Below are 26,290 nucleotides of genomic sequence, written 5' to 3'. Positions count from 1 at the left end.
AGCATTTATGGCCTCAAACCCTCATGCTAGTGTATGGAACGCGGCCTCCCAGATACCAATTTCCAAGTCATCAGTTTGGAGGACTAAATGATGGCCTTTCACCCATGCCACTTGAACCAGCACCAATGCTTGGAAGATAGGGACCTGTAGAATCGTCTAGATTTCTAGAACAAGGGCCCTTGCAAAAGCCGATGAGTCACCGTAGATTTTTAGCAACATCATGTGCACAGTTGAAGCCAATTTTCGCAGAAACGCCCAGGTAAATTTGCATAATGCACACTACTGGAGGGACTCCAATCCACAGTGGGTAAAGCGCAATTGGCACCAGTACCAGTGGTTGTTCAATGTGTCGTTCGGAATTTATGCCGGTGTTATAATTGGTCCCATCTTCTTCGATCACACACTGACTGGAGAGCGTTATGGGAACGAAATCCTTGAAAAAGTGGTGGATGAGTTTCTCAGTGAAGTCCCGCTGTCACGTTGCCATAAGCACTTGCCTTGCCTCTGCACTTGTCTTTGTCGATGATTTTTAGTGCATACTCGCCACCAGACTCCCTACAGTAAGAGAAAAAAAAAAAAGGCAAATAATGTACATATGAATAACAGTCAAGCCAGGAATCAATCTTACAATAACTGATAAAATTTTAAATTTTTTCACAACTTAAGCACCCCAGAAATTTGGATCTACTGGCATTACTATCCACAAAAGCAATTGTTCATAAACAATTATATCTTGCACTGGTACAACATATTACACACGGAAAAGTGCCAATAGATGGTGCACACACAAGATGAAAGTGACCTGTTAAATAAAGGAGGTGGAGCAGGGGGAAGTTCAATATTCAGCAAATTAAAGGTGTCGAACAGCCAGCCTCTGTTCAATCCTAACTGAAGTCAGGTATTCAGGCACCAGAATATGTGCAAACATGGCTCCTCTCACCTGGAAACACACTGGTAGACTCGAGCAAAGTTGCCGTCACCCAGCATTTCTCGCACCGTATACAGCCGTCCAACTGTCTCTGGTAGTACCACCTTCAGAGCAATAAAAGAAAAACATTAAAAATTGAATTAAATTGTGCTGTTTTACATGCCAAAACCCCAACATGATCATGGGGAATGCCGTAGTGGGGAACATAGGACTGATTTTGACTACCTTGAGTTTTTTACCACGCACCCAATGCACGGCACACAGCGTGTTTTTGCATTTTGCCCCCATCAAAACGCAGCCGCCGTGGCTGAGATTTCATCCCAGGAAAAATGGTGCCGAGTTAGGCCAGCAATCTAAAGACTCAGTGCAGTGGCCATATTTTTGAAGGGTTATTTTTGTCTGATTCTATTCCTTACTTGTCGTTTATATTGCTTGAGGGGCCGATCCCAGTGATAACTCGACTGTTGAGAAATGAAATTCTGTACACAGAGAACTTAATGAACTTGCCTCTGCTGAGTGTCTCCCTACCCGGAGACACTCCTCATATATAATACTCGGTTTAAGCATGCTGGGAGAACGTCTTGGAGGAAGAGGGCCTGGTGTAAGCCAGGAGAGGGGGCGGAATGACTCGGAGGAGCTGGCAAACAAGCATGGTACAATGGCCGCTCTGAAAAAATCTTTATATGTCAGTGAAAGTGCTCTTTGTGTAACAGTAGCCAGAAAAATCAACGTCAGTTACGAGGTGTGTTGGAAAAGAAACCGAACTTTTGAAATAGCGCACCAACTGGCAGTGGAAGCGCGCTGCGAATACTGAGCACAAAGAGTGGCAGGTCTAGACAACTTTGCTGCATTTCGCTCTGATCATTAGTTGGCGAGCTACAGCCGCTGAAGTAAACACATTCACAAGCTGTTTATCTGATTAGTGCCAAAGTGACAATGAAAGAGCTTGAAGAGAGAGAGAGAGAGAGAGAGAGAGAGAGAGAGAGAGAGAGTGTGTGTGTGTGTGTGTGTGTGTGTGTGTGTGTGTGTGTGTGTGTGTTTGTGTGTGTGTGTGTGTGTGTGTGTGTGTGTGTGTGTGTGTGTGTGTGTGTGTGTGTGTGTGTGTGTGTGTGTGTGAAATTTTACTACAAACTTGGAAAAACTTTCACAGAGACATTTCACTTGCTTAGGCGAGCATACAGGGAGGATTATATGAGCACCATGCAGTGCTCTGAGTTGTTTAAGCGTTTTCAACATGGTAGAATGTCGGTTGGTGACGATCCCAAGACTGGATGACCTTCCACATCAACAAGTGATGAATATGTAGAGAAAGTTCGTTCAAGAATTTGATGATGAAGTGGGCATCAGCGTAGGATCATGCCATCAAAATTTGAGTGACAAACTTGAGATGCGTCGTGTCAATGCAAAATTTGTGCTGCATTTGTTGACTGACGATCAGAAAGAGACCTGTGTTGAAATCACCCAGGAAATGCCTGCCTCAGCTGATGACAATGAAAACTTCCTTAAGAACATCATAACAGGCAATGAGACGTGGGTTTATGGTTATGATATTGAAAAGAAGATGCAGTCGTCGCAATGGGTGAGCAAAGGGTTTCCTCACCCAAAAAAATCATGCACGAGTTGGTCAAAGATCAAGGCGATGTTGGTTGTGTTTTCCTACTGTAAAGGCATTGTCCATCAGGAATTTGTGCCACGTGGTCAGATAATGAACAAGGAAGTCTACCAGGGAATTCTAGCATGTTTGAGGGATGCTGTGCACAGTAAGAGGCCTGAAGTGTGAGAAAACCAGGCTTAGATGTTGCATCATGACAATGCCCCAGCTCACATGTTGCTGCTTACCTGCAGCTATCTAGCAAAACATCACACTCCTGTTGTGCCCATCCCCCCGTATTCTGCAGCACACTTATTCCTGTTTCCCAAACTTAAAGCCACTTTGAAAGGATGTCATTTCCAAACCATAGAGGAGATTCAGGGCAATGCAACAAGAGACCTGTGCACCATACTGGAAACTATGTTCCAGGAGGCTTTCCAAAAATGGATGAAACAATGGGAACAGTGTATTGCCAGTAAGTAAGGGGACTAATTTGAGGAGGACAGTGCTTAAAAGGTTGTACAATAAAGATGTTATAGCAAAATTTCGGTTTCTTTTTTAACACACCTTATATACACCAAACTACAGTGCATTCCTCAATGATCATAGACTACAACAGCAACCTGGATCATGGATTCACGCAAGCTTCGTTTGTACAAGGGCAAAGAGAAAGGAAATTGAAAAGATTCAGAGACGATGGCAAGTTTAGCCTTTACCAACAGCTAGAGAGACGTTTATAGCAGAAACAAGGAAGGATGTCAGCATCGTGTGCTGTTTTCTAATGACTCATGTTGTTCTAACCTTTCAGACAGTTGATCATTCTTTATTGAGGCTGTAAACACATCCTGCACTAAGCCTGCACTGCAGGGTAACCGAGAGGCTTGACTGATTGATTCATTTTTTTTTAGTCACAATCACACGACACCCGCCATGGTTGCTCAGTGGCTATGGTGTTGGGCTGCTGAGCACAAGGTCGCAAGATTGAATACTGGCCACGGCGGCTGCATTTCAATGGGGGCGAAATGCGAAAACACCGACGTACTTAGATTTAGTGCACGTTAATGAACCCCAGCTGGTCAAAATTTCCGGAGTCCTCCCCTACAGCAAGCCTCATAATCAGAAAGTGGTTTTGGCGCGTAAAACCCCATATTTTTTTTTAACCACACAACACCAACAATAACTATAAGGCCATGAAGACGTAAGAGAAATTAACTACGCTTATTAGGTGATTGGAATGTAGAATAGAAAAAGGGAAATGAAAGTGGATAAAAAAAATTGCTCCCGGCAGAAGCCAAACTCACACATTTCGAATTACATGCGAAGTGCTCTATGGCTGCAGCTATGCTTTCAAGCACTCTATGGGTATTTATGCATGTGTGCAAAATGTTGCCCTAGCAGTGTTAGCAAGCACTACCCAAGGTGACGGTGGCTGATGTTTCACCACAGGTGTCATGCAGTACGTGAAATGTTTGCAAAACTCAAGTGGAGTTGAGTTTTACAAATGGCTGCTAATTAAAGGTAGGAACACGCTACTTTTCAGCCTTGACTCCTATGGTTGCTACTACTGCACACCAAAACACAGTGTGACATTGTTTCAGAGGCAAAGCACACAGTGCTCTACAACAGACAGCAGGAATTAATTTCTGAACTCAGAACATTTATGTCAACGGCATCCACTGGACTGGTAACCTTTGCCGCAGCGGGACCAGTTTAACTATTCACACTGTGCCATCCAATTAGTGAACAGCTCTCTGAGGAAAGTGTTCATGGGAATCGAAATCACAATTCACCATGCACGCAAAAAAAACCATCCCTCTCCACCCCCGCCTCTCATGGCTGGCCACAAGCCTCACTACTTACATGATTTGTAAAATGAAGCTTTTTAGATGCCTTGGGTGAAATGGAGTGAGAGCTCTGAAAACTCAGGTTTGAAGACACTGCAAATGCAGAAGGAAAAAAATACCAGCCATTGGTCACCATGGCCGTCCCGGTGCCAACAATGGTGTTTCACATTGGTAAAGAACAGGTAAAACTGGATGGCTGATGCAGGAGACACATGCACAGAACAAGTCTTTAACTAGACTACATTTTGCCACAGATCCTAAAAAGCATGAGTATCCATGACATAAAAGAACAAGGTGCAGTAAAACCTCGTTAATTTGTAGTTAACAGGGAACGTGGGTCAGGTACGAACTTAGTGATGTACAAATAAACAGACAATGGCAAATGAGAGGCTAGAGACTTACCGGCCAAAAAAAAAAGTGTTAATTCTTACTCAAACACACACACAGACAAGTTTTCTTTGAGAGCAGGAAGCAATAGATCTGATTTTCACTTGTCGCCATTGTGACCTTGCAGCAGCTACGGCATCCTTAACTCTGCAAGGCCATGAGCCAGTCTCTCCATCAGGCCCCACGTCTCTGTCAATGCTCTTCACGGCGGTCAATGCACTAGCTGTGTCGGATACGGAAGGACCACCATTCACGACGTCATCCATGATGACGACATGGAAACACTAGGAGCTATGGGAGCAGGAAACACGCCATGGCTACCACATTTCAATGCTGCTATCGGTGGCGACAGCAGTCCAGGAGAGGTCTGTGTGCAGCGATTTCGCTATCTAGGGTCTGTGAGCATGACATTTTGATGATTCCATGCTTGTATGTGCCACCAAATGAAGTAAATAATGTGCTCTAACCGTTTCGCATGTGTTAACCAACCATGGCTTAAGCGGTTGGCAACAGGATGGGGGATTCATTGCGACTATATTTAAACCGGAATTACTTATTAAGCAGGCACATATTAACGAGGTTTTACTGTACATCACAGGCCTGATAGTTATCTAAAGGGCCCCTCACCAAGCCATACAGAAAATTTCGGTTACATGCTAGAAGTTGTTACATGCCCTCTAAGGAACATTCTACTGCCAGAGTTTTTTTTTCAAGCTCGTTCATTAATAGCCGACGTAAAAATATTTCAGTGCCGCGACCCCCTGTTTTCAGGAGGTGACCGTCACCACCAACATAACACTCTCTCCACTTGTCCTGTCTAGCCTCCGCAAGTGAAATTCCTTCCCTGCATTCTCCCATACTAGAGCTCGAGGATCGCGCAGCACTTACATCACAGGCTGGATGCATTCTTATTTATTTTTTTCCCATGCTTTTTCTTGCTACGTGGTGCACTTCGCGCTGACAATGTTGCATGCAAGTGGTTGCATTTGTCTCATTTTGCGCAATGCACAATTTTGCACGCTGTGCATGAGAACCCCTGACTAGCTGCATGAGTCAGTGCTATACGAACACTGAGGCAGACGCAAATGAATCACAGAGCATGATTGCGGGCTGGAACACGGTAGAAAATGACATAGTTTTGTTCTCTGCGTGCATGACTGCATGACTTGTGAACAAGCAGATGAAATGGAAGTACATTTCTCTTGCTACAGTAAAACGTAAAACAAAGAGATGCAGACATTTGGTTTGTAGGTTTATTTTTCTCTAAACTTTAATTTGTCTAGTTAAGCAACAGATCAAACAAATAACTTCTGTTGCCTTGAATAATTCTCAAAGTCATGTGTCACTATGAGCGATGTAACAGCACTGCTGTGTGCTGCTATGTATACATAGGCGCGCTTGCGCGATATACGTCGACTCTTCAGCTGGGAGTGTGGTGCTCACGAGAAGGGCAAACAGCGCTTGGTTTGACATTTCAGCTCGTTCCACAGCACGTAGCGATGTAATACTTAGCAGACACGATCGTTAGTGTGCACTGTACGCACTGCACTTGCCAACTCAAAATGGCCAGACCTGGTGTGGGGCCCTTCAAGGGACGATTGTTAGTTGATGGGACACTGATAAGCAATACTAAACCAATTTAGACTGGTAAAGCTTTTTTCAAACCTATATTTTCATTCCTTAGGTAGAAAAAAGATTGAGTACTTGAAGAAAAAAAAAAGACAGAAGCTTTCTTTTCGTGAATTTCAATCTAAATCGCAGTATAATTACGTTAGTGTGCCGTTATGGATGTCTATGTATTCTCCCCTGTATAACAAGCTTTAGAGTGGGATAAGTTCTGAAATTCGTAAGGTGTAGTCTTCAGTTTCTTTAGAGGACAATGTAATCCTTTCGTATCGGTATATAATTAACCACAATAGAGCAGATACTGTAAAGAATTCATGACATTTTCGAGAGTTTGTGGAGAATTTGAAAGTGGTGCTGCCATTTGTCTTGAGATTTTTCATCTTTTCTGGCTTACAGAGTGTCCTCTTATGGTAAGAACGAGAAGAAAGGGTGTTAACTGAGGGCCCCGATTTTTATTAATCGTATCATGAGAAGCCAACAAACAAAGACATTGAGGTCAACATAGGGGAAATTACTTGTACTTACTAATTGAATTAAAGAAATCATAAATTAATGGCAATGGAAGTGGATGAAAAAACAGCTTGCCGCAGGTGGGTAAGTACAAGTAATTTCCCCTATGTTGTCCTTGGTGCCCTTGTTTGTTGGCTTCTCATGATACTCTTATGGTAAGAGGAACTTTATCCTATTTTTACCAATTCACTAATGAAGTTCAACTCAATAATTTTGTTTTAGTGTTCCATTAAAGGGCTCCTCACCAGGTGTGATCTGTTGCTTGAATTGACGAATTGAGGTCTAGAGAAATAATAAAACATACAAACAGAATGTCTGTGTGTTTTTTGTTTTACTTCACATCGAAGCAAGAGAGATGTACTTACGCTTCATCTGCTTGTTCCTACTGTCGTGCGGTCAGGTGCGCAGGTATCGAAACTATGCCATTTTCTAGTCATGTCAAACTAGTCATGTTTCCTTGTGCACAGTGCAAAAAATCGTGCGCTGCGCGAACAAGACAACAGCTCGCGTGCGATGCCGTCAGCGAAAGTGCGTAGTGCTGGGGAAAGAAAAAAAAAAGCAAAGAGAAGAAAAAATGAAAAGCCGGGCCTGTGACATATGCATCACGCGATCCCCGAGTCCGGTATGGGAGAACGCAGGGAAGGAACTTCGCTTGAGTAGGCTACATGGGGCAAGTGGAGTCTTGCTTGGCAGTGGAGCCCACCTGCTGAAATCATGGGTTCGCGGCACTGAAATATTTCTATCGCGGCTATTAATTAGTTGATTTGAAAAATTTTCGTGGCAGAACACTCCCGAGAGGACACGTAACAACTTCCAATGTATAACCAAAATTTGCTATGGGGCCTGATGAGGGGCCCTTTAAGAAACGAAAAATCCCAAAACACTGAACCAAGTGAAGGCGCCCCAAAAACAAGTTAGGTGGGCGCTTACCGTCTGAAATGGGAGACATTGGTCGACCATATGAAAAACGCTGCTCTCGGCGCACTCGCATAGCGCCATTAAGATGCTTACACTCTGTGAAAAGAAAGAAAATATATGTGCAAGCAGCTTACACATGCATATGCACACACAAACACTCTTTAAAAGAAAAAAAGAAAGGAAAAAAATTGTGATTTATTCCACTCGGCACAAGTGAATGACCAGTGAAGCTGTTTAGCACACGGAACAGAAGTGAGAGAGTATTTTGAACAATGGTACAAACACATTTATTGTCTTCATCAGCAGTCATCGTGAAGAAAGGTACGCACACGCGTTTCTTTATATACATTTGTGAAGACAATATATATATATATATATATATATATATATATATATATATATATATATATATATATATATATATATATATATATATATATATATATATATATATATATATCTTATGCATTAGGACAGGAATAACTTTTTTAAAATGCTGGCAACCGACGGTTTAACGCTTTGTGACGTTGGCCAAGCACCTTATGCATTACGATAGGAATGAGCCATTGCATTTTTTTGCTTGCTTAGGGAGAGTACGAGCCATTGCTGATGATGATAATCTTTGTTGACATAGAACAAAAATGCAAAGAAGCCTACACTCTTAAAAAAGTTTGCGCCCTTTGGGGCATATCTTGTCCAACAACAATAATCATCAAGTGCCTTGCTTTGCGTTTCCTTTCTTTAAAGCTGCGAGCCCGGTAGTTACAGGTCACGAACGACATGCGCACTATCAGCGTGACATAGCATTGTCGACAGGAAAGTAGCGAGCAGATTTTTCAAGAAAGGAAATGCAAGTAAGGGAGATGACGGTTATTGTTGTGGGACAAAATAAGCCGCAAAGGGTGCAAAGTTCTTTAAGAGTGTAGCCATAAACATCTTAGCTGTAAAACAAAACACGTCCTTTTCTGTCTTAGAATCCTAGCAGTTCTCATAAATAGACCAGTAGAAATCAGCCTGCTTTTACAGGCAACCTACCTATCCTGTTGGCGGACATCAGAAATTGTAAAATAATGAACAAGAGGACTTCTACTACTTATCTCCATAATAAAGCAGAATCTTGATCACAGATAGAAATCTCTCACGACAACGAAAATATTTGTATCCGAAATTTGTATCACCCAAAAACAGAAAAAAAAACCAGAAAAATAAGGGGAATGCTGCAGTGAAATGGCCAACCTGCTCAAAGCTTCCGACTTCTTAATTTAATTTCCCACAATCTTAGGACTTTTCATTGTTGTGTCCTAGCTGCTGCATGATGGTGATAAGGACATGATTTACGCAAGATAAGGGAACCTGTTTGCCTTTATTGGCGGTGGCAAAGCTACTTTGTATCGCGCTATCTGACGGGTACAAAGGTAGAAAAGTTTCTACTTGTCATCAGGTGCCCAAGACGCAAGAGGCATGTAATACAGAGATAAGGCTACCCGTGGAACCAAATGCCGTCGATCTTGCTGATGTGGCAAAACTGGGTCGTGTGAGATTGCTGGCTCCTAATAAAGTTACAAGGTGTTTGAAAACAGCCAAGTTGCATGATAGTGGAAAAAGCAAGGGTATTTTTTCCTTTTTTTTTAATGGGGGGGGGGGGGGGGGGTATGTGCATGGGTGGAGTGACGGCAAAGTGACAGGTCATCCTGGCAAAAGGAATGAGACCTATGTATCCCCCCCACCCCCAGCGCTGCTGCTCTGTCAATCACTCTACTGGGGTGCTGGGGCCTTCTTGCTGGCTCCGCTGAGGATCGTGTGGTGGCTCAATTGCTCAATTGTTTGTATTACCCGCCGTAGCGTGAAAGGCAGTTCATAACACAAGAAATTTAGCACATTGTAAGCTAATGGACTTGGGCTGGGACTTTTGAACAATTTGTGTTACCCTGAAATTCGCATCAGGTGTGACCATATCAACATTCTATTGTATAATACCTTTGGCATGCACATCCCATTCTAGAATCAAGGGCAAAGTGTTCAAGGTCTAGGTCAGTGTCTAGAAATCCTGAGACTAACATTAATTGGGAGATATTCATTTGCAATAGCTTCCATGAACCTATGCCTTCATCTTTAAGTCCTTAATGCCATAAACTAACTCACTGCATGATACTACGTTCAAAACTGAACAAAGAAAATATATCAAAAGCAGAGTAAACCGAGTGATACTGGTGGCACATTACTGCAAAGCAGGAAAGAAAGTTGCACAGCTTCTATACAATTTCAGAACTGTGCTTCCAGGCTGATAAGAAAAATAATGAAAGGAGCGCCAACCTTCAGAGTCTAGATCGAAGTCATCATGCGAATATTTCTCGAGGCCGTATGCAATGAATATGTCATCTGGACCGAAGAAGTCAGCCAAAGTGGTCACCTGTAATGTATGACATAATCCATGGTTTGCATAAGGACATAGCTCAGAATACAGTAGAACCTCGTTAATATCATCCCACTACACACGATTGCAAGGCACCAACGTTCGTGATCGAGAACACAGAAAAATGACCCAATATAGTTATGCTTATTTTTTGCCAGTTCATACGGTTCTGGAAAACACAATTTTCCCACATCGTTCAATACATCGCCAAAATTAACTGAGATCGTATGAAACGTTTTCCAGCCACTAGATCCTATGTTACAAGAAAATGTGCAGTCTAGAGCAGTGTATAGGCGCCTGCCGCATCAGTATCCCTGCAATGTTCACCCACCTGTCTCACGTGAAAATGCAGACGCGCCGTTGGTTACTTATTCCGGTACCAGCAAATCGCCTCCCGGGTCGTCGCACGCTGCATTCGCAACTATTTCTGCCAACCCAGCTGCGATAAGCATCTTCGCTTATCTGTTTCACAGCGTGTCGTGCAGTTGGAAGTGCACAGCACGTTTTTAATAGGCGATAACTCAAACGTGCCGCCATTCCCTGCTGCAGGCTGCGATCGTATACGTTTTCCGGCCGCTAGATCCCATGTAAACAAGAAAAGGCACGAGGCACAAAGCGCGCGCGATTGAGAATGACAGCCGCTCGCAGCATCAGCTTCCCCGCAATAATCGGCCGTCCATCCCATGCGAAAACGCCAGCGCGCAATCAGTTTCTTATTCCGGTACCAGCAAATCTCCTCCCGGGTTGTCTCACACTGCGTTCACAGCTATCGCCGCCAAATCTATTGCGATAAGCATCTTCACCTATCTGTTTTACAGCGTGTGGGCCGTCATGCCGGTGGTAGTGTACTATATGCTTTTAGTAGGCGATAATCCAAAAGTGCCGCCATTCACTCCTGTAGGCAGTGCTATGTGAGCGTCACGTTTTGCTTCAGCGGCATACGGCGTCGCCCACCAGCTCCATTTTGTCTGTTTCTGGTTGCCTTCTTAAAACACCACCCAATAATAATAATAACATTAATAAAAAAGAATTAAAGAAAAAAGTGTCTCGAGCCGCCTAAGCCCCATTCACCTGACACAAGTCAACGTCACGTGCCTCATGCACAACGATTCATGTCAACTACAGTTGGGTCTGTCAAATTTTTTAGTTACTTTGAATTGTACATTTTCTCTGTTAATACATCTCGCATTCTTTTTTTTTCAAAGCGCATGAACAACGTCCTACTATATTTTGTAGTCTCACCTATAAGCTGTGTACTCAACACAGAAAGAGCACAGTTTTGAATGCCGCATTTACTACATTTTTGCGCATATATGCTGCACCAAGAATTCTAAAAATTTAAGAGTAAGATCAGGACATGGGTTATATGCACATTTCACTTTGAAGTGTGGCTTCCCGGGAGTGCGTGCCGCGTTGCCGTGAAGCCACACATTAACGCAAGGTTCTTCGCCATCCAAAATTTCATTGTTCCCTAAGGAACCTCACCCCCTCCCTCTCTGCTCCTACGTGTTGAAGCTCCTTTCTCCTCCCCTTCATGGTCGCCCTTCTCCTCTTTACAGGCTGCCATTTTGCATTTAGTAGTTAGTGAACTGTGCATGTGGCGCCAGCTAACTGGATCTCAGATCATGATGAGCTGCTTTCCATGGCCATCCTTTAGGCTGTATTTACACAATGGATTAGATTACCAACGAACAAGTTGCATGACATGTGAAATGAATCGGATCGCTTCGGAGCTAAATATTCACACCACCCAGGATAAAAGTGCGGATAAGACAGCTCTCGCGTGGGCAATGGCGACGGAGCAAACACAACTGAGCCGGAAATCTCAATGGTGACTTGACGTATGATCACGTGATTCGCAGTCTGCAAGCTCAAATTGCGACTTGCTCCTTAAACAGATAAAATAGTGCAGCAGAAGCTGAAGATCGCTGAAGAAGGGGGAACAGAGCCACTCAGCAAAGATATGATGTGGCTGAGTCGTGTATCCGTGAATGAAGACTGCTTTTACAAAGATTTGACCATTGTGTACAGTTACTTTTGCATGCTACATACCTGGATTTCTTTTTTCTTTCAAGGCTGTTGCAATTGGAGGTACGGGTTATATATGGCAGCAGGTTATAGATTAAAAAAATATGGTACATACAATGCCACCATCACCTTTTTCATTACCCCCTACTAATGTCTGAAAGCATTCGGAACAAAAAGAATAACTCAGTTACAAGGCTCTTTACTTCTGATAGCGAACAATACTTAATGGCGCTAGCTGAGGGGAAGCCACACTTCCTCCGATAAATGTGCTTGCCACAAGCACTTCATAACACATTTATGCCATTTATTTATACAATATGATGACACCTTATTACGAGGGACTGCTCATTTACTGAGATTGAGTTCTCCATACTGCCCGCGTGCATGGAGAACATGCAACGCCAACGAGGAAGCTGCCATGAGAGTGTTTGCCGAGAAGAGGGGGCTGGCTGAAAGGCCGGCTCGCAGCTTCAGTAAGTTTGAGGCCGCTGTCGTTGCTGCTAGGCTGCGGCGGCATCAAACGAAAATAACACTTTTGTCAGGCGAAGTGAATAAATACTGCATGTTTATTCCCCTTTCATCGCACTCTCTCTGAGTTCCGTTTTTGACAGGTAAGTGGGCGATATCATGCTATTTCGGTTAAGAAGTACTACGGTTTAGTACATACTTTTTCCGAGCTCCGGCCAACTACGGTTTAACGAGGTTTCACTGTACTAAGAAATGTGGCTTTCCATAGTTGCACATAGCATCTCAGTACTTGCAAAGTAAGGCCATAGTGCCCCTATCTTTTCACTGCCACATGCAGCATCCAATTAATGAAATGCCAGAATTCAGTGCTCACTGAAGCGCATCCAAAGTGGTGCTTCCTATCGCACTTGCCTTTTCACTGTAGCGGCACTCAGATGCTTAAAACTGCACACTCTAGGTTATTGCGAAGCATACATAAAGTGGAGCATCTAAAGTGTCTTATTGCCTCGCTGAATGTCCACTGAGCTGTGTGGTACATTTTTCCAATATTATGTCACTCTAATGAAACTGCCATGGTGCTGTGGTGAGAGCACCTGGCTTGCAAATGCAAAGTCGAGAGCATAAACCCCGCTCGGGGACATCGAATATTAGTGGCATTTTTAATGACAAACAAGCCAACAAACCACCATTATCGTAAGGTATTGTGTTTACGACTTCATGCATGGCTACTGCCATTAAAAGGACTTACTGGCTTTCCTGTAAGAGTGAACACCTTGCGCACAGCACCAGAGTCAAGCTTGATCACTTGTGTGACGTCGTCAAGCACCTGTTCAAATGATCGAGCTGTTTTGTGATTCAGCAGTACCCTCACCGCTTTCCTTGGACGCACTCCATTGCGAATAACCTGCAAAGAACGCCAAGCAGCATGCTTATAAGGAAAGGCTGAACTCTACTGGTAAATATATGCAAGAGGTGATAAATACGGGGAGTAGATCAGTCACACACTGACCATGGCTGCAATTATGATATCACCACTACTCTGAGCTCTGTCACCAAATGATTTTTGAATCTAGCAACTCATGACATTCACCTCAAATATTTTCTTTTAAAAGAGACATAATGCAACTGGGAAAAAAGGAATGATGTTCATGGCCTGCTCTTAAAGGGCCCCTCACCACGACTGACCATTATGAGTTGACAAGCGCAGTGCATACAATGCGTGCTAACAATCATGACTGCTAAGCATTACGTCCCCATGCGGAACGGAAAGAGCTTAAATTTCAAACCCAACAATGTTTGCTCTGCTCCTCGAGGGTGTCGCGCTCCCTGCCGGAGAGTCGACTTATATCGCACAAGTGCGCCTATGAACATGGCAGTGCTGTTACTTTGCTCATAGTGACACATGACTTTCAGAATTATTCAAGGCAACAGAAGTTATTTGTTTGATCTGTTGCTTAAATAGACAAATTAAAGTTTGGAGAAATAATAAAACACACAAACCGAATGTCTGCATGTTTTTGATTTACTTTGCACCACAGCAAGAGGGAGGTACTTCCGTTTCGTCTGCTTCATGTGCAGTTGTGCACGCTGAGAACAAAACTATGTCATTTTCAACCATGTTCTAGTGTGCGGTCACACACTGTGATGCGCTTGCGTCTGCCTCAGTGTTTGTGTACCTTCTGACTTATACCGCTAGGCAGGTGTTTTCGTGTACAGTGCACAAAATCGTGTGCTGTGTGAAACGAGACAAACACAACAGCTTGCACGCGGAACTGTCAGTGGAAGTCTGCTGCGCAGCAAAAAAGCAAGAAAAAAAAAAGAAAAAAGAAGGAGGGGCTCGTGACGTATGCATCACGCGACCCTCCTGCTCTGGAATGGGAGAACACAGGGAACGAATTTAGCTTGTGGAGGCGCTCAGTGAATCTAAAAATACCAGCATGTAACAAATAGTCATATGCTTACAATGAATATAGGATATAATAAAGATATTTTCATGTCAAACACAACTTCCTTGTAATGAGGTTCAACTGTACATCCAAATGTTCAGAGCACCAATGCATACAACAGCAGCATCTGAACTGGTCCTGGGAGCCCAAGAATTTTTTGAGTCCCCCTGCAAGCAGTTGGTTCATATGGTCAAGCACCATAACCATAAGAATACGTAACCTGTCATCACTGGGACATTCAACTGATATTAAAGGGCCCCTTACCCGGCCACATAGCAAATTTTGGTTATACACTGGAAGTTATTACGTGCCGTCTAGAGAATGTTCTACTGCAAGAATTTTTTATTGCGATAGCAATTATATGGACACTCCAGGCACATGTCTGCCATCGCCGTGAGATTGCGTATGAGTTAAAGCATATGAGCGTGAGCCGGTGAACGTGGTTCAATCTTGTGTATGCAAGCCCGTGAGGTACCTGAATAAATAAATAAAAAATTTGCGAGGAAGGCCGCCCAGATGCGCGCCCTCTCCTGTGGCGTGTGATGCAGGGAGGGTCAGGCAAAGGAGGAGGGGCATCCTTCTGCGGCTGCTAGGGCACCTTGATGTCCTCCTTGCCCACAGCTCCGTACAGAGTGGAGACAACCGTGGCGTCTACTGCGGCGTTGGCGCTCGTGTGTCTTGAAAGTGATCTGCGACGTGGCCAAAGTGTGTGCCTGCGCAGGCCTCATTTTCAAAGCGATCTGCGATATTTGCAGACTGTGCGTAGTGCCGGTAGCTTCATATGCACTGTGCTTTCGACGTTTCGTTCGCGTTGAAGCAACAGATTCATGGAGGTCAATTGGCTCGCGACTGCAGCCGCAATTCCTAACAGTAGCGTTTTCACAGACAGTTTCTGCTGTCATCACACTTTTATGTGTTCATGTTTAGCTGTGTGCGCGTGACACCGTGCTGGTTAATTTAGTTAAAACACATTGACGGGCTAGTTGGTTTGAATGCATGATAGAATGTGTAAGTGCAACTGAACAAGGACGTAGAGAGAAGCAGACACACAAAAACAGCGCTGTTTCTGTTTATTTCTACGTCTTCGTTGAGTCACCCTTACACATTCTATCACTGTTAATTTAGTTAGTAAGCGAATGTTTACAAGTTTATACAGCCAACAGAACTGTTATCCTTACTTCGTAGAGCTATCTACTAATTTGTTATTGCAATCGGTGCTTTGCCTTTTGAGTGGAACTGCGAATTTTTTAATTGGTTCAATAATAGCCATGATAAAAATATTTTAGTGTAGTGAACCCGTGATTTCAGGATGCGAGTGCCACCGCCAACACAGACACTCTCCACTTGTCCTATGTCATTCATTCCCTTGAACTCGTACAAAATTGTGCCGCTTGTTTTATTGCATGAGACTACAGCCAGAACTAACATTAAGGCACCGTAGTCCCTTCCGTCCTTACAATATCGCAGAACAATCGCCCTTGTTTACCACTTCCAAAAAATTGTTTATAGCCATCATCCATTTACCTTACTTCTTATGTAGTCGAATCACACATCGTACCTATTGCATAATCACCTCAGTTTCAAACGGCTTTCGGGAAAAAGCCACCACATTCAACTCATCAGCTTTGCCACATGCAATAATCTATTGAAATGGTCTTCTGGATAGCATCGTTCACATCTCTGACCTCGTTATCTTCAAAGAAAAAATATGTAGCATTTTGTTTTGAAGCGTATCTGTTTCGTTCCATATTCCACTGTATTTTTTTACCGCTGTATAACAATGTTCAAATAATGTTCACACTGCTTCTGTTCGCACCCAAATTTGGAGCCCCCCTCACATAATACTCCAGTTGGAGCCGGTGAGGTACCTGAATGAACAAAAAAAAGATTGCAATTGTTATACTTAATTTAAATGTTCCCAGTGGCAGTTCTGGTCTGCCACCCACCCGAGGCAGATGCTCTTTTACACGGTCACCTGCTGTACAGGAGGGACCCCCAGATACCAGCGCTATAGAATCAGTATGGAGCCTTTTTCTGATATTTGAAACTACTACACATAGCCAAGCACCAGGCCAGGAAACATCCCTAACCATTAAATTACAAAAAGAGCAGATCCCATGCACTGTGGCAATCAATGTTACGTGAAGGATTCTGTAGGTATTTGGCCACCTAGCATTGTTTGGGGTTCCACAAAGCAATACAAGGTGGATTAACGTGTTTGTGTAAATTCAGCGTATGTTGTTTTGAGCGTACCTGTCTGTGACAACAGCAGCACAATGGTGACTACGTTGAAGGACGATCATATGGCAACAAGGGAGCAATTTCTATGCCGCTCGTTCTACACGAGCTTACAACATGGCAATTGTTGGTTCCTGCATAGGTAGTGCACGAGCGTAGGCAAGAGAAACACGGGTTGTGATGTCATCAGAAACTACGTGTTATGCAATCATACGCACCTATGGCTATGTGATGTGGTGCATGTTAAACCAACGATGACATTTGTACTTTGGGGAAGAAATGTTCGAGCATGATTAACTTGGGTGATCATGAAGTCAGTACAACGCAGCACAATTTCTTCCATGAAAGTGCTTAGGAAAGTGGGCCGGTCCCAAAGATACATGTGGTGCAGTCTAACATGGTGCCTCAAAGTGCGAGCTGGCATAAGAAAAGAAGATGAGGAAGTGACATGGGGGCAAACAAGCCGAGCGTTTCAAAGAGCTGGTCGGCTTTGGAATGAGAGAAGCGCATGCAATTGTAGCCTAATGGTTAGAGAACCAAGCTGCTGTGCTCAACAGCAGAGGTTCGATTCCATTGTCGGTCACATATTAGTTTCTTTTTATTAACCCCTTAACTACCAATGATGAGATAACTTGTCATCACAATGACTGTTCTCTGGTGCCCCTGACGAGTTTACTCGTGAACTTATGGAAAAATTAAAAAAAAAATGGTGCAAAATATGCAGGTCCTGAAAAAATTTCACACTTCTAAAAATATTTTTGTAATTAGCCATGGCAGTTAAGGAGTTAAGGTGAGACAGTAAACTACCTTGCTGCCAACCACCCTATCTGCTGCAAAGTGCCAAATTTGAGGCAAAGAATGCTTTGTATTAAAGGAGAAAGAATATCACATGACAAATGGGTATTTGGAAGTACCCAATGCACATGAGGCAGAGACTACATCCAAGAGCTACCGTTGCATCTATTAGCAGTAACTGGTTTATATTACATTTGAAGCTAGACTGGCTTATACCAGGTGACTCAGACTTCACCAGCGACCCATGTATGACTCGCAAAGCCGTTGTGTGTGGCTTGCATTGCCTTCTTCAGGTGTTGTCCTTTGCACATTTTAACCAGCCTAAAGACATCTCTGTCAACACTCTCTGCCTCCCCCTTAAAAAAGTCTTGATAAGGCTGGCATTACCCTATGTTCTGTGTGTGGCCTGGTACCAACGTAGAGTTTGAGGGCCTTGGTTTGTACTCACTGTAATGAGCTTGGGCCGCACAAAACCATGGTTAGCGGGCAAGGTGTCGTGGTGTGCAGTGGGTGTGGAGGACGGAGTTCCTGGAATGCCTCGAGTGCTGCGCCCCAAGGTCCAGTGGGGGCGAGGCGGCTCCTGGCGCCCATACGGAAGCCGCACGAAGTGGTCTGTCGAGGAACACACATAGACACAGCCCTCGCACAAATGCTCCAGCTGGGACACCTTCTCCCGCCCGTCCTCGGAAAAGATGAACCGGACGCCCTACAACAGATGATTGCACGCATCAAGAAAGGTTAAACACGAGCCATGTGAGGAAACTTAAGACACTGAGCATATAAGGTCAGGACACAAGCCTTATTGTCATTCACAGGATGCCACATACATAAATTTGATGGCATGGCCCTCAGTGGCTACTACTGAACTCATTACTTCCATAGCAAACGCTTGCATTACAATGGTGAACTTCCCAAGTGCACCTTCCGTTCCCCAGACTATTCTTTCATTTACTCCTGTATGTCTTTCATTGCTATGTTTCTTTTGCCTCCTTTCTTAATTAAGAACAGGCAGGTGCTGTGTATCTTCAAGGTACACAACACCTGCCTGCTCCTTCTTTTGGCGCTTTCTATTAGTATATATGTTTTCAAGAACAAGAACAACAATAATAATAATATGTCACACAACAATCTCAACCCCCCCCCCCCTCCCAAGCATCAAAGTATTGAAAAAGCCACCATCAACTAAAAAAGCTGACGGGGACAAAACTCGCATATCCAGCATGTTCAACAGTCTAAGATGACATTCTTCTCAAAAACATCTTCTCTTCATTCAAGTGTAGGATAATTTGGACCAATTTTTCATATCCCAGCAGAGTCAAATTCAAAGATAACTGCACCAATCCCACTTGATTTGACGTATGCCTTTCAAATCCCTTTAAAGGGACACTAAGGAGGAACATTAGCTTAGACTGGTATATTATTTGTTGTGAGCTCCATTTGCATTTCATTTGGAGGAAAGGGTTGTTCACTGTAAGAGAAAATGAGCTACAAACTTTCCCTTCTTGAATTTCTATGGCCAAAAACTGTGACACCACTGGCATCAAGTATAGATTTCACAGTATATTCGTGCACTTGACTTATTGTTACGCAGAAGTAGCTAGCAAAAATAACCATACCAAGTCTCAACTTATTTTTCAATGCAAGGTCATAATTTTTTATTGATAAGCAATTAAATATAGCTGAGCACGTGCTTCCAAAATCTACATGACATCATAGGGCGCTTGAGAGAGACATCAGAGCTATGTCACCAGCTGTTATTCATTCTTACACCCATTCTGGCTTACCAACTCTTCTTTCACTCGAATTAATATTAGCCTATCCACAATTCCAGATGTGTGATCTGTGAGACTACCCCTACTCAATGGCTCTTTCTCATGTGCTTTTAGCTCACCATAGGCAGGTCCACCATTATGCGTGTGAGATCCTCCAGGAGGGCCTCAAACGTGCGCACTTTCTCCAGCGAGAGTGCATACACCAGGCCCCTGTCGAAGCGGTCTCCATTGCGGAAGAAAGTGAGGCGCCGTGCTTTTCTCCCCTCGGACAACTTCTGCAGGCTGGTCCGCATTGCGGAGGGTGATGCCACGCCGTTGGCCTCGAACCGGCGCCGAGGCACAGGCGGCAACCAGAGCTGGGAATGCCGGGGCACCTCTTCGCCAAAGGACGGGGGCCGCTCGGCCGCTGTGGCCATCTTGGGCTCACCAGCACCTGTGCACACCATCCTTACAGCTTAGCACTGCATTGCTATAGTGATAATATAGTAACTGTAAGAATTTCCAGCATGCTAAAAAAAATTAAATTCTCAGGTTTTACATGCAAAAACAATGATCTGATTATGAGGCACGCCAGAGAGGGGGACTCCGGGTTAATTTTGACCACCTGGTGTTCTTTAACACGCACCGAATGCATGCACGGTACACAGGCATTTTTGCATTTTCCCCCCATCGAAGTTCGGCCACTGCAGCCAGAAATTGATCCCACTATCTCACGCTTAGCAGCGCAGTGCCATAGCTGCTAAGCCATCATGGCAGGTAATTTGCAGCATGCAATGCCATTTGTAGTTCTAAGTATTGCTTTCACAAAATGTAACCAGATGGCACTGCATGCTCGATGGCAGTATAAACAGAGCAAAATGTGGCACACTAGAAGCAGTTGCGCTGGTTTGCTGAGGATAGGCTCGGCAGTTTAATTTTAAGTGTCATGGTGGTGTGCTGTTGCTTTTGATGTTGTCCATCTGCATGTTAACTTTGATTTCTATAGTTATTTAATTTTGCTGCACAACTAAATACATTAGTTCATGTTTACATTGTCTCAGAAACCCACATATACCTGTAAAGCAAAAGTGCTGAGTAATTGAAGAATGTAGCTACATGTGTGTCTTACTTCTCTGTGCCTGTCATCACTAATCTTCCCTCAACAAGCATCATATATCGCCTTGACTTCTTTTGACATTGCTCAATAAACATCTCACACTCACCTGGTTTGGTGTTTCCATTTCAGCATGGTTTATGAATGGTGTAGGGCATGAATATAAAAATTGCACAGGATTAAAGTTCTGACCTTCGTGGTGCATAAACAAACATTATATGAGACTAAACGTTACATAGGAGAAAGAAAAACACAAATGTATGCATCATCACTAGTTATATAGAATTTAGAAGTTAATTTAATGTGCAATACAGAACATGAGGAGTGAGAGAAAAAGCTGTTTTTAGGCAGCCTGACGAAGCTCTCACCCCCTGAATCTTGGACATGGGTCAGCATTAGGCCACAGATCTACTGTATGATGCATCATGTTGTGAACTACATACAATTCATTGAAATGGCCAAATGCACAAACAATACTCACATTGAGGAGAAGCACAAAAAGAGTTACTATAAATATCAGGTATACCTTGATTTATTTCATGGTACACAAATATTTATTTCAGCATAAGAAACTTTACACACACAAAGCGTAAAAAGAAAATAGAATACAGTATAAAATCAGTGCCACATATAACACTGACTAGGCTGGTCGAGTGTGAAATACTCTACATTTAAATTTTGCTCATAAATATAACTTAATATTCTAGGAATGATGGAACATAACCTGTCTTCCCTATAATTAGTTCTGCTGGGACACACTTCCCAATATTCTAAACTTTTAGTGTTATATATGTGTGTGTTTACGTTTAAGTGACCCAGAGTACATAAATAATGAATATTTTTCATCATTTAATTCTGTAGCAGACAACATAGCTTATAATTATAGAGATGGTCCAAACTAATTAGGCCATATTTCTTAAGTAATGACAGAGCCGGACAATAGAGAGTGGTATTAGCAATTACCCTTATTATTTTGTTTTGAAGTCTTTTGAGATTCAAAATGTTTGTAGAAGTGGTGGTTCCCCACAGGAGAAAGCAGTAGTCAATGTAAAACATAAAGAGTGATAAATTAAAAGCCTAGTCCGTTCGTAATAAGACACAGTGACAGTAGGTAAGTCCTATGCACGAGCTGCCTTGTTAGCCACATAACGAGCACGTGAGTAGCAGGACATATGGTCAGTAAATACATCAAGATTCTTAAAGTTAATAACTTCAATAGGGCTTCCGTTTAGTAGGAGTGGACTACATTGTACAAAGTGCTTGCTTTTTGCCCGAAATACAGCCACATGACTTTTGGAAACATTAATTACTAACCCATTACACCATGCCCTTTTTGTCAGCTTAAGCAGAACCTGGTTTCCGCTCTGGAATAACCGGTCACACCCATCGTCTGCTATAAACAAGCTCGTGTCGTCAACATAAATAATATATTTAACATTTGGGTTCACATTAAGTACATCATTTATGTATATATTGTCACGTGGTGGTGACGTTGAAGAACATAGTAGCAATACTGTGAAAGACAAAACTAACTTTTATTGAGCGAACCTGTGCCCACAAAAACAGGCTACACTTATAGCACAACGATAGCGGCGAACACGGCCGGCGATCGTCGAAAATCTGATCAACGGGTCAAGCGCGCCTGCTTTTATACATCAATCGTCGAATGTTCCAGATTAATCGTTGGGACCCACGTGCCTTCCACAAAGTTCTACACCATTCGCGTCAGGCGATGAAATCAGATAACATAAGGTTCGGCAACAACAGACAGCGGATAGAAGCAACGATAACTTTCCGGAAACTTCGGATACATGCAGGTGCGTCCCGCGCTGTGCGATAACATTTGTTTAGGCGGCGAAACGTGGTCGCCCGATAAATATAAGTACACGTGTCAATATTTAAAAGGCGTGGCCTTCAGATACTACCTTACAGCACTCCAGACGAAGTTCATCTAAGTGATGATGTGGTGTTATCAATAGAAACATATTGCTGGTGGTGGCTAAGGTATGATTGGCATATTGCTGGCTATGGCTAAGGTATGAGAATTTGACAAGATGTGCCACGAATATCATAGAATTCTAATTTCTGGATGAGCAGATTTATATCAAGAGAATCAAATGCCTTCATGAAGTCTATAAAGATACCTAATATACACTTTCCAACTTCAATGTTCTGAAGTACAAATTATTGATGATTAAGGAGTGCCAGTTGCATGGAAAAGTTTTTATGAAAGCCAAATTGAGATTCTGTGATTATGTTGTGCTTATTGGTAAAAGAGACCGATCAAGAAGAAAGAGCTTTCTCAAAAATTTGGGAAAATATAGGCAGAATGGAAATCGCTCTATAATTTGCTAACTCATTTCATCCCCCTTTTTAAACAAGGCACAAACTTTTGCGTTCTGAAATTTAACAGGGAATATGCCATCGGAAATGCAAAGGTTGATTACATGAGCTAGTGGCTTAGCAATTACATCTGCGGCAAATTTAACAGGGCACACCTGAATTCCAAAGACATCGCAACAACTACTATATCTGAACTGCATAATTAGTAAGCAAATAGCCTTTGAAACAGGATTCAAGCACACAGTATCAGCATATTCACCTTTCAAATACCCTAATGTGTTTTCCAGAGTCACAGAAAAAGACAGGTTTGCAAGGTAGTCGTTGAACATATTTGCTGCTTCGGTACCTTGAAGTATTTGGCCGTTGAATTACCTGCTTCACTAAAACTCTGCTTTAGTTTGATCTTCACAATTCTTTTTCATTTTGGTGCAGGTGAATGTCAGCCCTGCACCTACAATACAATCTTTCTACCTTCCCCATTTTTGCAACAGGACTTCACTTCGTCACATGGAGAAAACACAGCGAAATAAATAAAGCTGCACACTTCCAAGTCTGGTTGCCATTCATTTCTCTAAGGACCTGTGCCGAGGAGTGAGTGCCCTTGGCAGACTGAATGACGACTACCCATTGATGTGCACCCAAAGCATGGCACACAAGCAATTTTGCATTCCGCTCCCATCAGAATGTGGCTGCGGTGGCCGGGATCAAACCTATGAACTCTTTCTTGCTCAGCCAGGGAGTCACTGCAGTAGGTCTAATCTATACACTGAGTGCAGATTGCGGTCTAAAAGTTTCAGTACCTGTCATGTATACACACAGCTCATGTATGCATGTCATTCATGTATATGCACAGCTGCGTGCAATGTGTATCTGCCAATAGCTGGACAAGTTGGGTTGGTTTCCAGCCATGGCAGCTGCATTTTGATAAGGAAAGAAGGCTGACAAAGTTGTAAGTCAATGCTTTGGCACATGTAAATAAACTCCAATTGGTGAAAATTAACACATGGCCCCTCAATTCGACGTCTACACAAGCATAGTCCTGGGAGAAAAAAAAAACAGAAGAAAACAATAAATCGATACACAAGTGAACGGCTAAAAGAAGCAGAGTAATTTCGCTTTCGCTGCACCTGCAGAAAGTTGCACGACGGAACGTGGGTCACTGACCGGAGCGAATGCAATGAGAATGTTGGCTACGTAACGTGTCTGCATACTTCCTAACTTCTCCTCACTTTGGGTGCGCCATAAGCAAAGTAAGAGAACGAGTACGACCACGGCCTGCGCAAATGATTTGAGGTCTCGGGACCTCCTTACGCAAGCTTTCTTGGTGGGATCGCGTACACGCATTTCGTACACACCCGCGCATCAGCGGCCGGAGGAGGATGCGAGGACGTGCGGCGAGGGCGCTCACGAGGGAGCCATCGGTGCGTGCGTGGAAGGGGGGCGACGAATGAGTCAGACGCAGGCACGCGGGCTCGTTGGGTGGGCAAGGTCGCAATCGGTGGCTGCGTTTGGGTCACGCCGCTCCCACAGAGAAACAAGGCTGCCGCGCCGACTCTTCTTGTGTGAGAGGCGCGACCGAACGCTTTCTCCAGCAGACGCTACGCCGCTTGGCCGGCAAGGACGCCGCTGCCTCATCGATGATAGCTTACGCACCGCTGAACGATAACGAACCGCTGTACTGCCAGTAAACGATGCGCGCGCAGCCAACGAGCGCAAAAGAGGGAAACGCGAAATATATACACCGAACTTCCGTCCGGCCCGCGTAAAACGTACTACATATGCTCGGAGCTGTCATTAAACCTGAAGTAACTGGCGAAGTTTAAAAAGATTTTCCCGCAGTAGAAGCGATGTCAGTCGCAAGTCTACGGAATGCTTTCATCTATTGTCTTTTTAGTTTGTACGGAGTATCCTCAATGGCGCAAATACGGAAAGACAGCACTCGCGACGGCCAGATTCACAAAGTGGGTCAGATGCGCTTGCATTAGGGACACTGACAGTCCATACGTTGCCAAGAGAGAAACTTAGAGCGCGCTGGACAACAATCGTTAAGGCGGCCGGTAACAGGAGAGTTGGACTCTCGCCAGACAGCGCGCTGCACGGCCCGAGCTCGGAGAATTTCGCAGCGAGAGCGCCTGCGTGGTTTCTTCGAAGCGGCCAAAGACCGCCGGCGGTGGTTTTGTCAGTTCTTTTCTACGCGCCGAGAACTGCAACGCACGCCCTGCCGAGCAGCGGTGGGTGGAGCGACGCTTAAAAAGGAAGTCGGCATCTTTGCTCAAAACGCCCGCGTAGTACGCTCGTGAGCTCTCTGAACGGCTCACCGACGGCACAGCTGTTGAAGGTCATCACAAACACCGCATATGACATATTTGTTTGATCTTTGCCGAGAGAGAGTGACATTATCGCACTGACACACCTTGAAATTCTTATGGGAGTACTAAGAAAGCATGCACAATATGCTTTACCAGATCGCGTCTTAATGCACGGGCGTCATAAGCGCATGTGCTCACTGATCACTGGCGATTTCATTACCTCACATGATTATTGTCCGATCACTAGTTCATCACTTCAACGCAAATGGGAAAGTTACCGCGTGCGCGCGCGCGCGCCTACGAGCTGCAATGTCACCAAAAGAGTTTTACGTCAACTTAACGCACATCAACGACAATAAAGTTGTTTGCATGCCGAAGCCGCCGATGCAAACCCAAGCAGTCGCCAACTTGCGCGTCCCGTCACGAGCAGATCGGTGCGTAAGACGTTGCCGTGAAGAGCAGGACACTCACCCGTTCTTGCCGGTTGGCTGCATTTTAGCTCTGGAACCACGGCATTCCTCAACGCTTCGTCACCTCCACGCAATGCTGAATATCAAAGGAATATACCTCGCCTCAAATCGTACGGGCAAACAGAAGCAAGGAGGTCGTGGTGATGGAGACGGAGACGCGTTAAAAGTTACAGAAAACGCCGTGGTGAGCCGCCACGAACGATCACAAACTATGTTGATGATGACAGTCCTTGCTAGTTCACGTTTGGCCAGCGCTGGTTTGTAATTGAATAAATTTAATTTATTAATATCTCAGTGAACGTTTAGGCAGTAAGATTAACAGAAATTTGGTGTTTAAAGTTTAAATATGTGCTCATGGTTGATCTCGGCAGGCTAGCCAGCGCAGGCCGATTGTAGTCGACCTTGAACTGGCTTTGAACTTTGAAGGCTTTGACCGTCGTGCGAAAGTGTCTGCGTTCACCCGGTCGACGGAACGCAGGCGTTAGGTTCACCCAAACGTCACGTCCGGGATGTCGCATTCATTCTTTGTTTTTCGCGTCCGTGATGTCACATCCGTCTTTGGTTTTTGGCGGCAGAATGGCAAGCTCAAAGGTGAGCTACGCTCAAACAAC

General features: G+C 43.9%; 1 protein-coding gene across 3 annotated transcripts in view; it reads right to left on the bottom strand.

The window, feature by feature from the left end:
• LOC142578969 (serine/threonine-protein kinase DCLK1) overlaps positions 1-25,868 on the bottom strand; it is a 58,096-nt gene extending 32,228 nt beyond the window's left edge. Inside the window, exons 1-9 of one of the 3 annotated variants that reach the window (XM_075688718.1) lie at positions 25,681-25,868; positions 19,584-19,897; positions 18,141-18,398; positions 13,462-13,617; positions 10,118-10,214; positions 7,817-7,900; positions 4,380-4,456; positions 941-1,032; positions 498-555 (exon numbers count right to left, since the gene is read on the bottom strand). In XM_075688718.1, coding sequence (XP_075544833.1) covers positions 498-555; positions 941-1,032; positions 4,380-4,456; positions 7,817-7,900; positions 10,118-10,214; positions 13,462-13,617; positions 18,141-18,398; positions 19,584-19,880 — 1,119 coding nt within the window. In that variant the 5' untranslated portion in view covers positions 19,881-19,897; positions 25,681-25,868. The remainder of the gene's footprint in view (positions 1-497; positions 556-940; positions 1,033-4,379; positions 4,457-7,816; positions 7,901-10,117; positions 10,215-13,461; positions 13,618-18,140; positions 18,399-19,583; positions 19,898-25,680) is intronic. The other 2 variants (XM_075688721.1, XM_075688719.1) reach the window with 2 other exon arrangements.
• Between the last annotated feature and the right edge of the window lie 422 nt (positions 25,869-26,290).

This window comes from Dermacentor variabilis, chromosome 4 (assembly GCF_050947875.1).
Source record: "Dermacentor variabilis isolate Ectoservices chromosome 4, ASM5094787v1, whole genome shotgun sequence".
NCBI classification, from domain to species: domain Eukaryota; kingdom Metazoa; phylum Arthropoda; class Arachnida; order Ixodida; family Ixodidae; genus Dermacentor; species Dermacentor variabilis.
The sequence above is the reverse complement of the archived record's forward strand: the minus strand, read 5'-3'. Positions and strand labels throughout refer to the sequence as shown.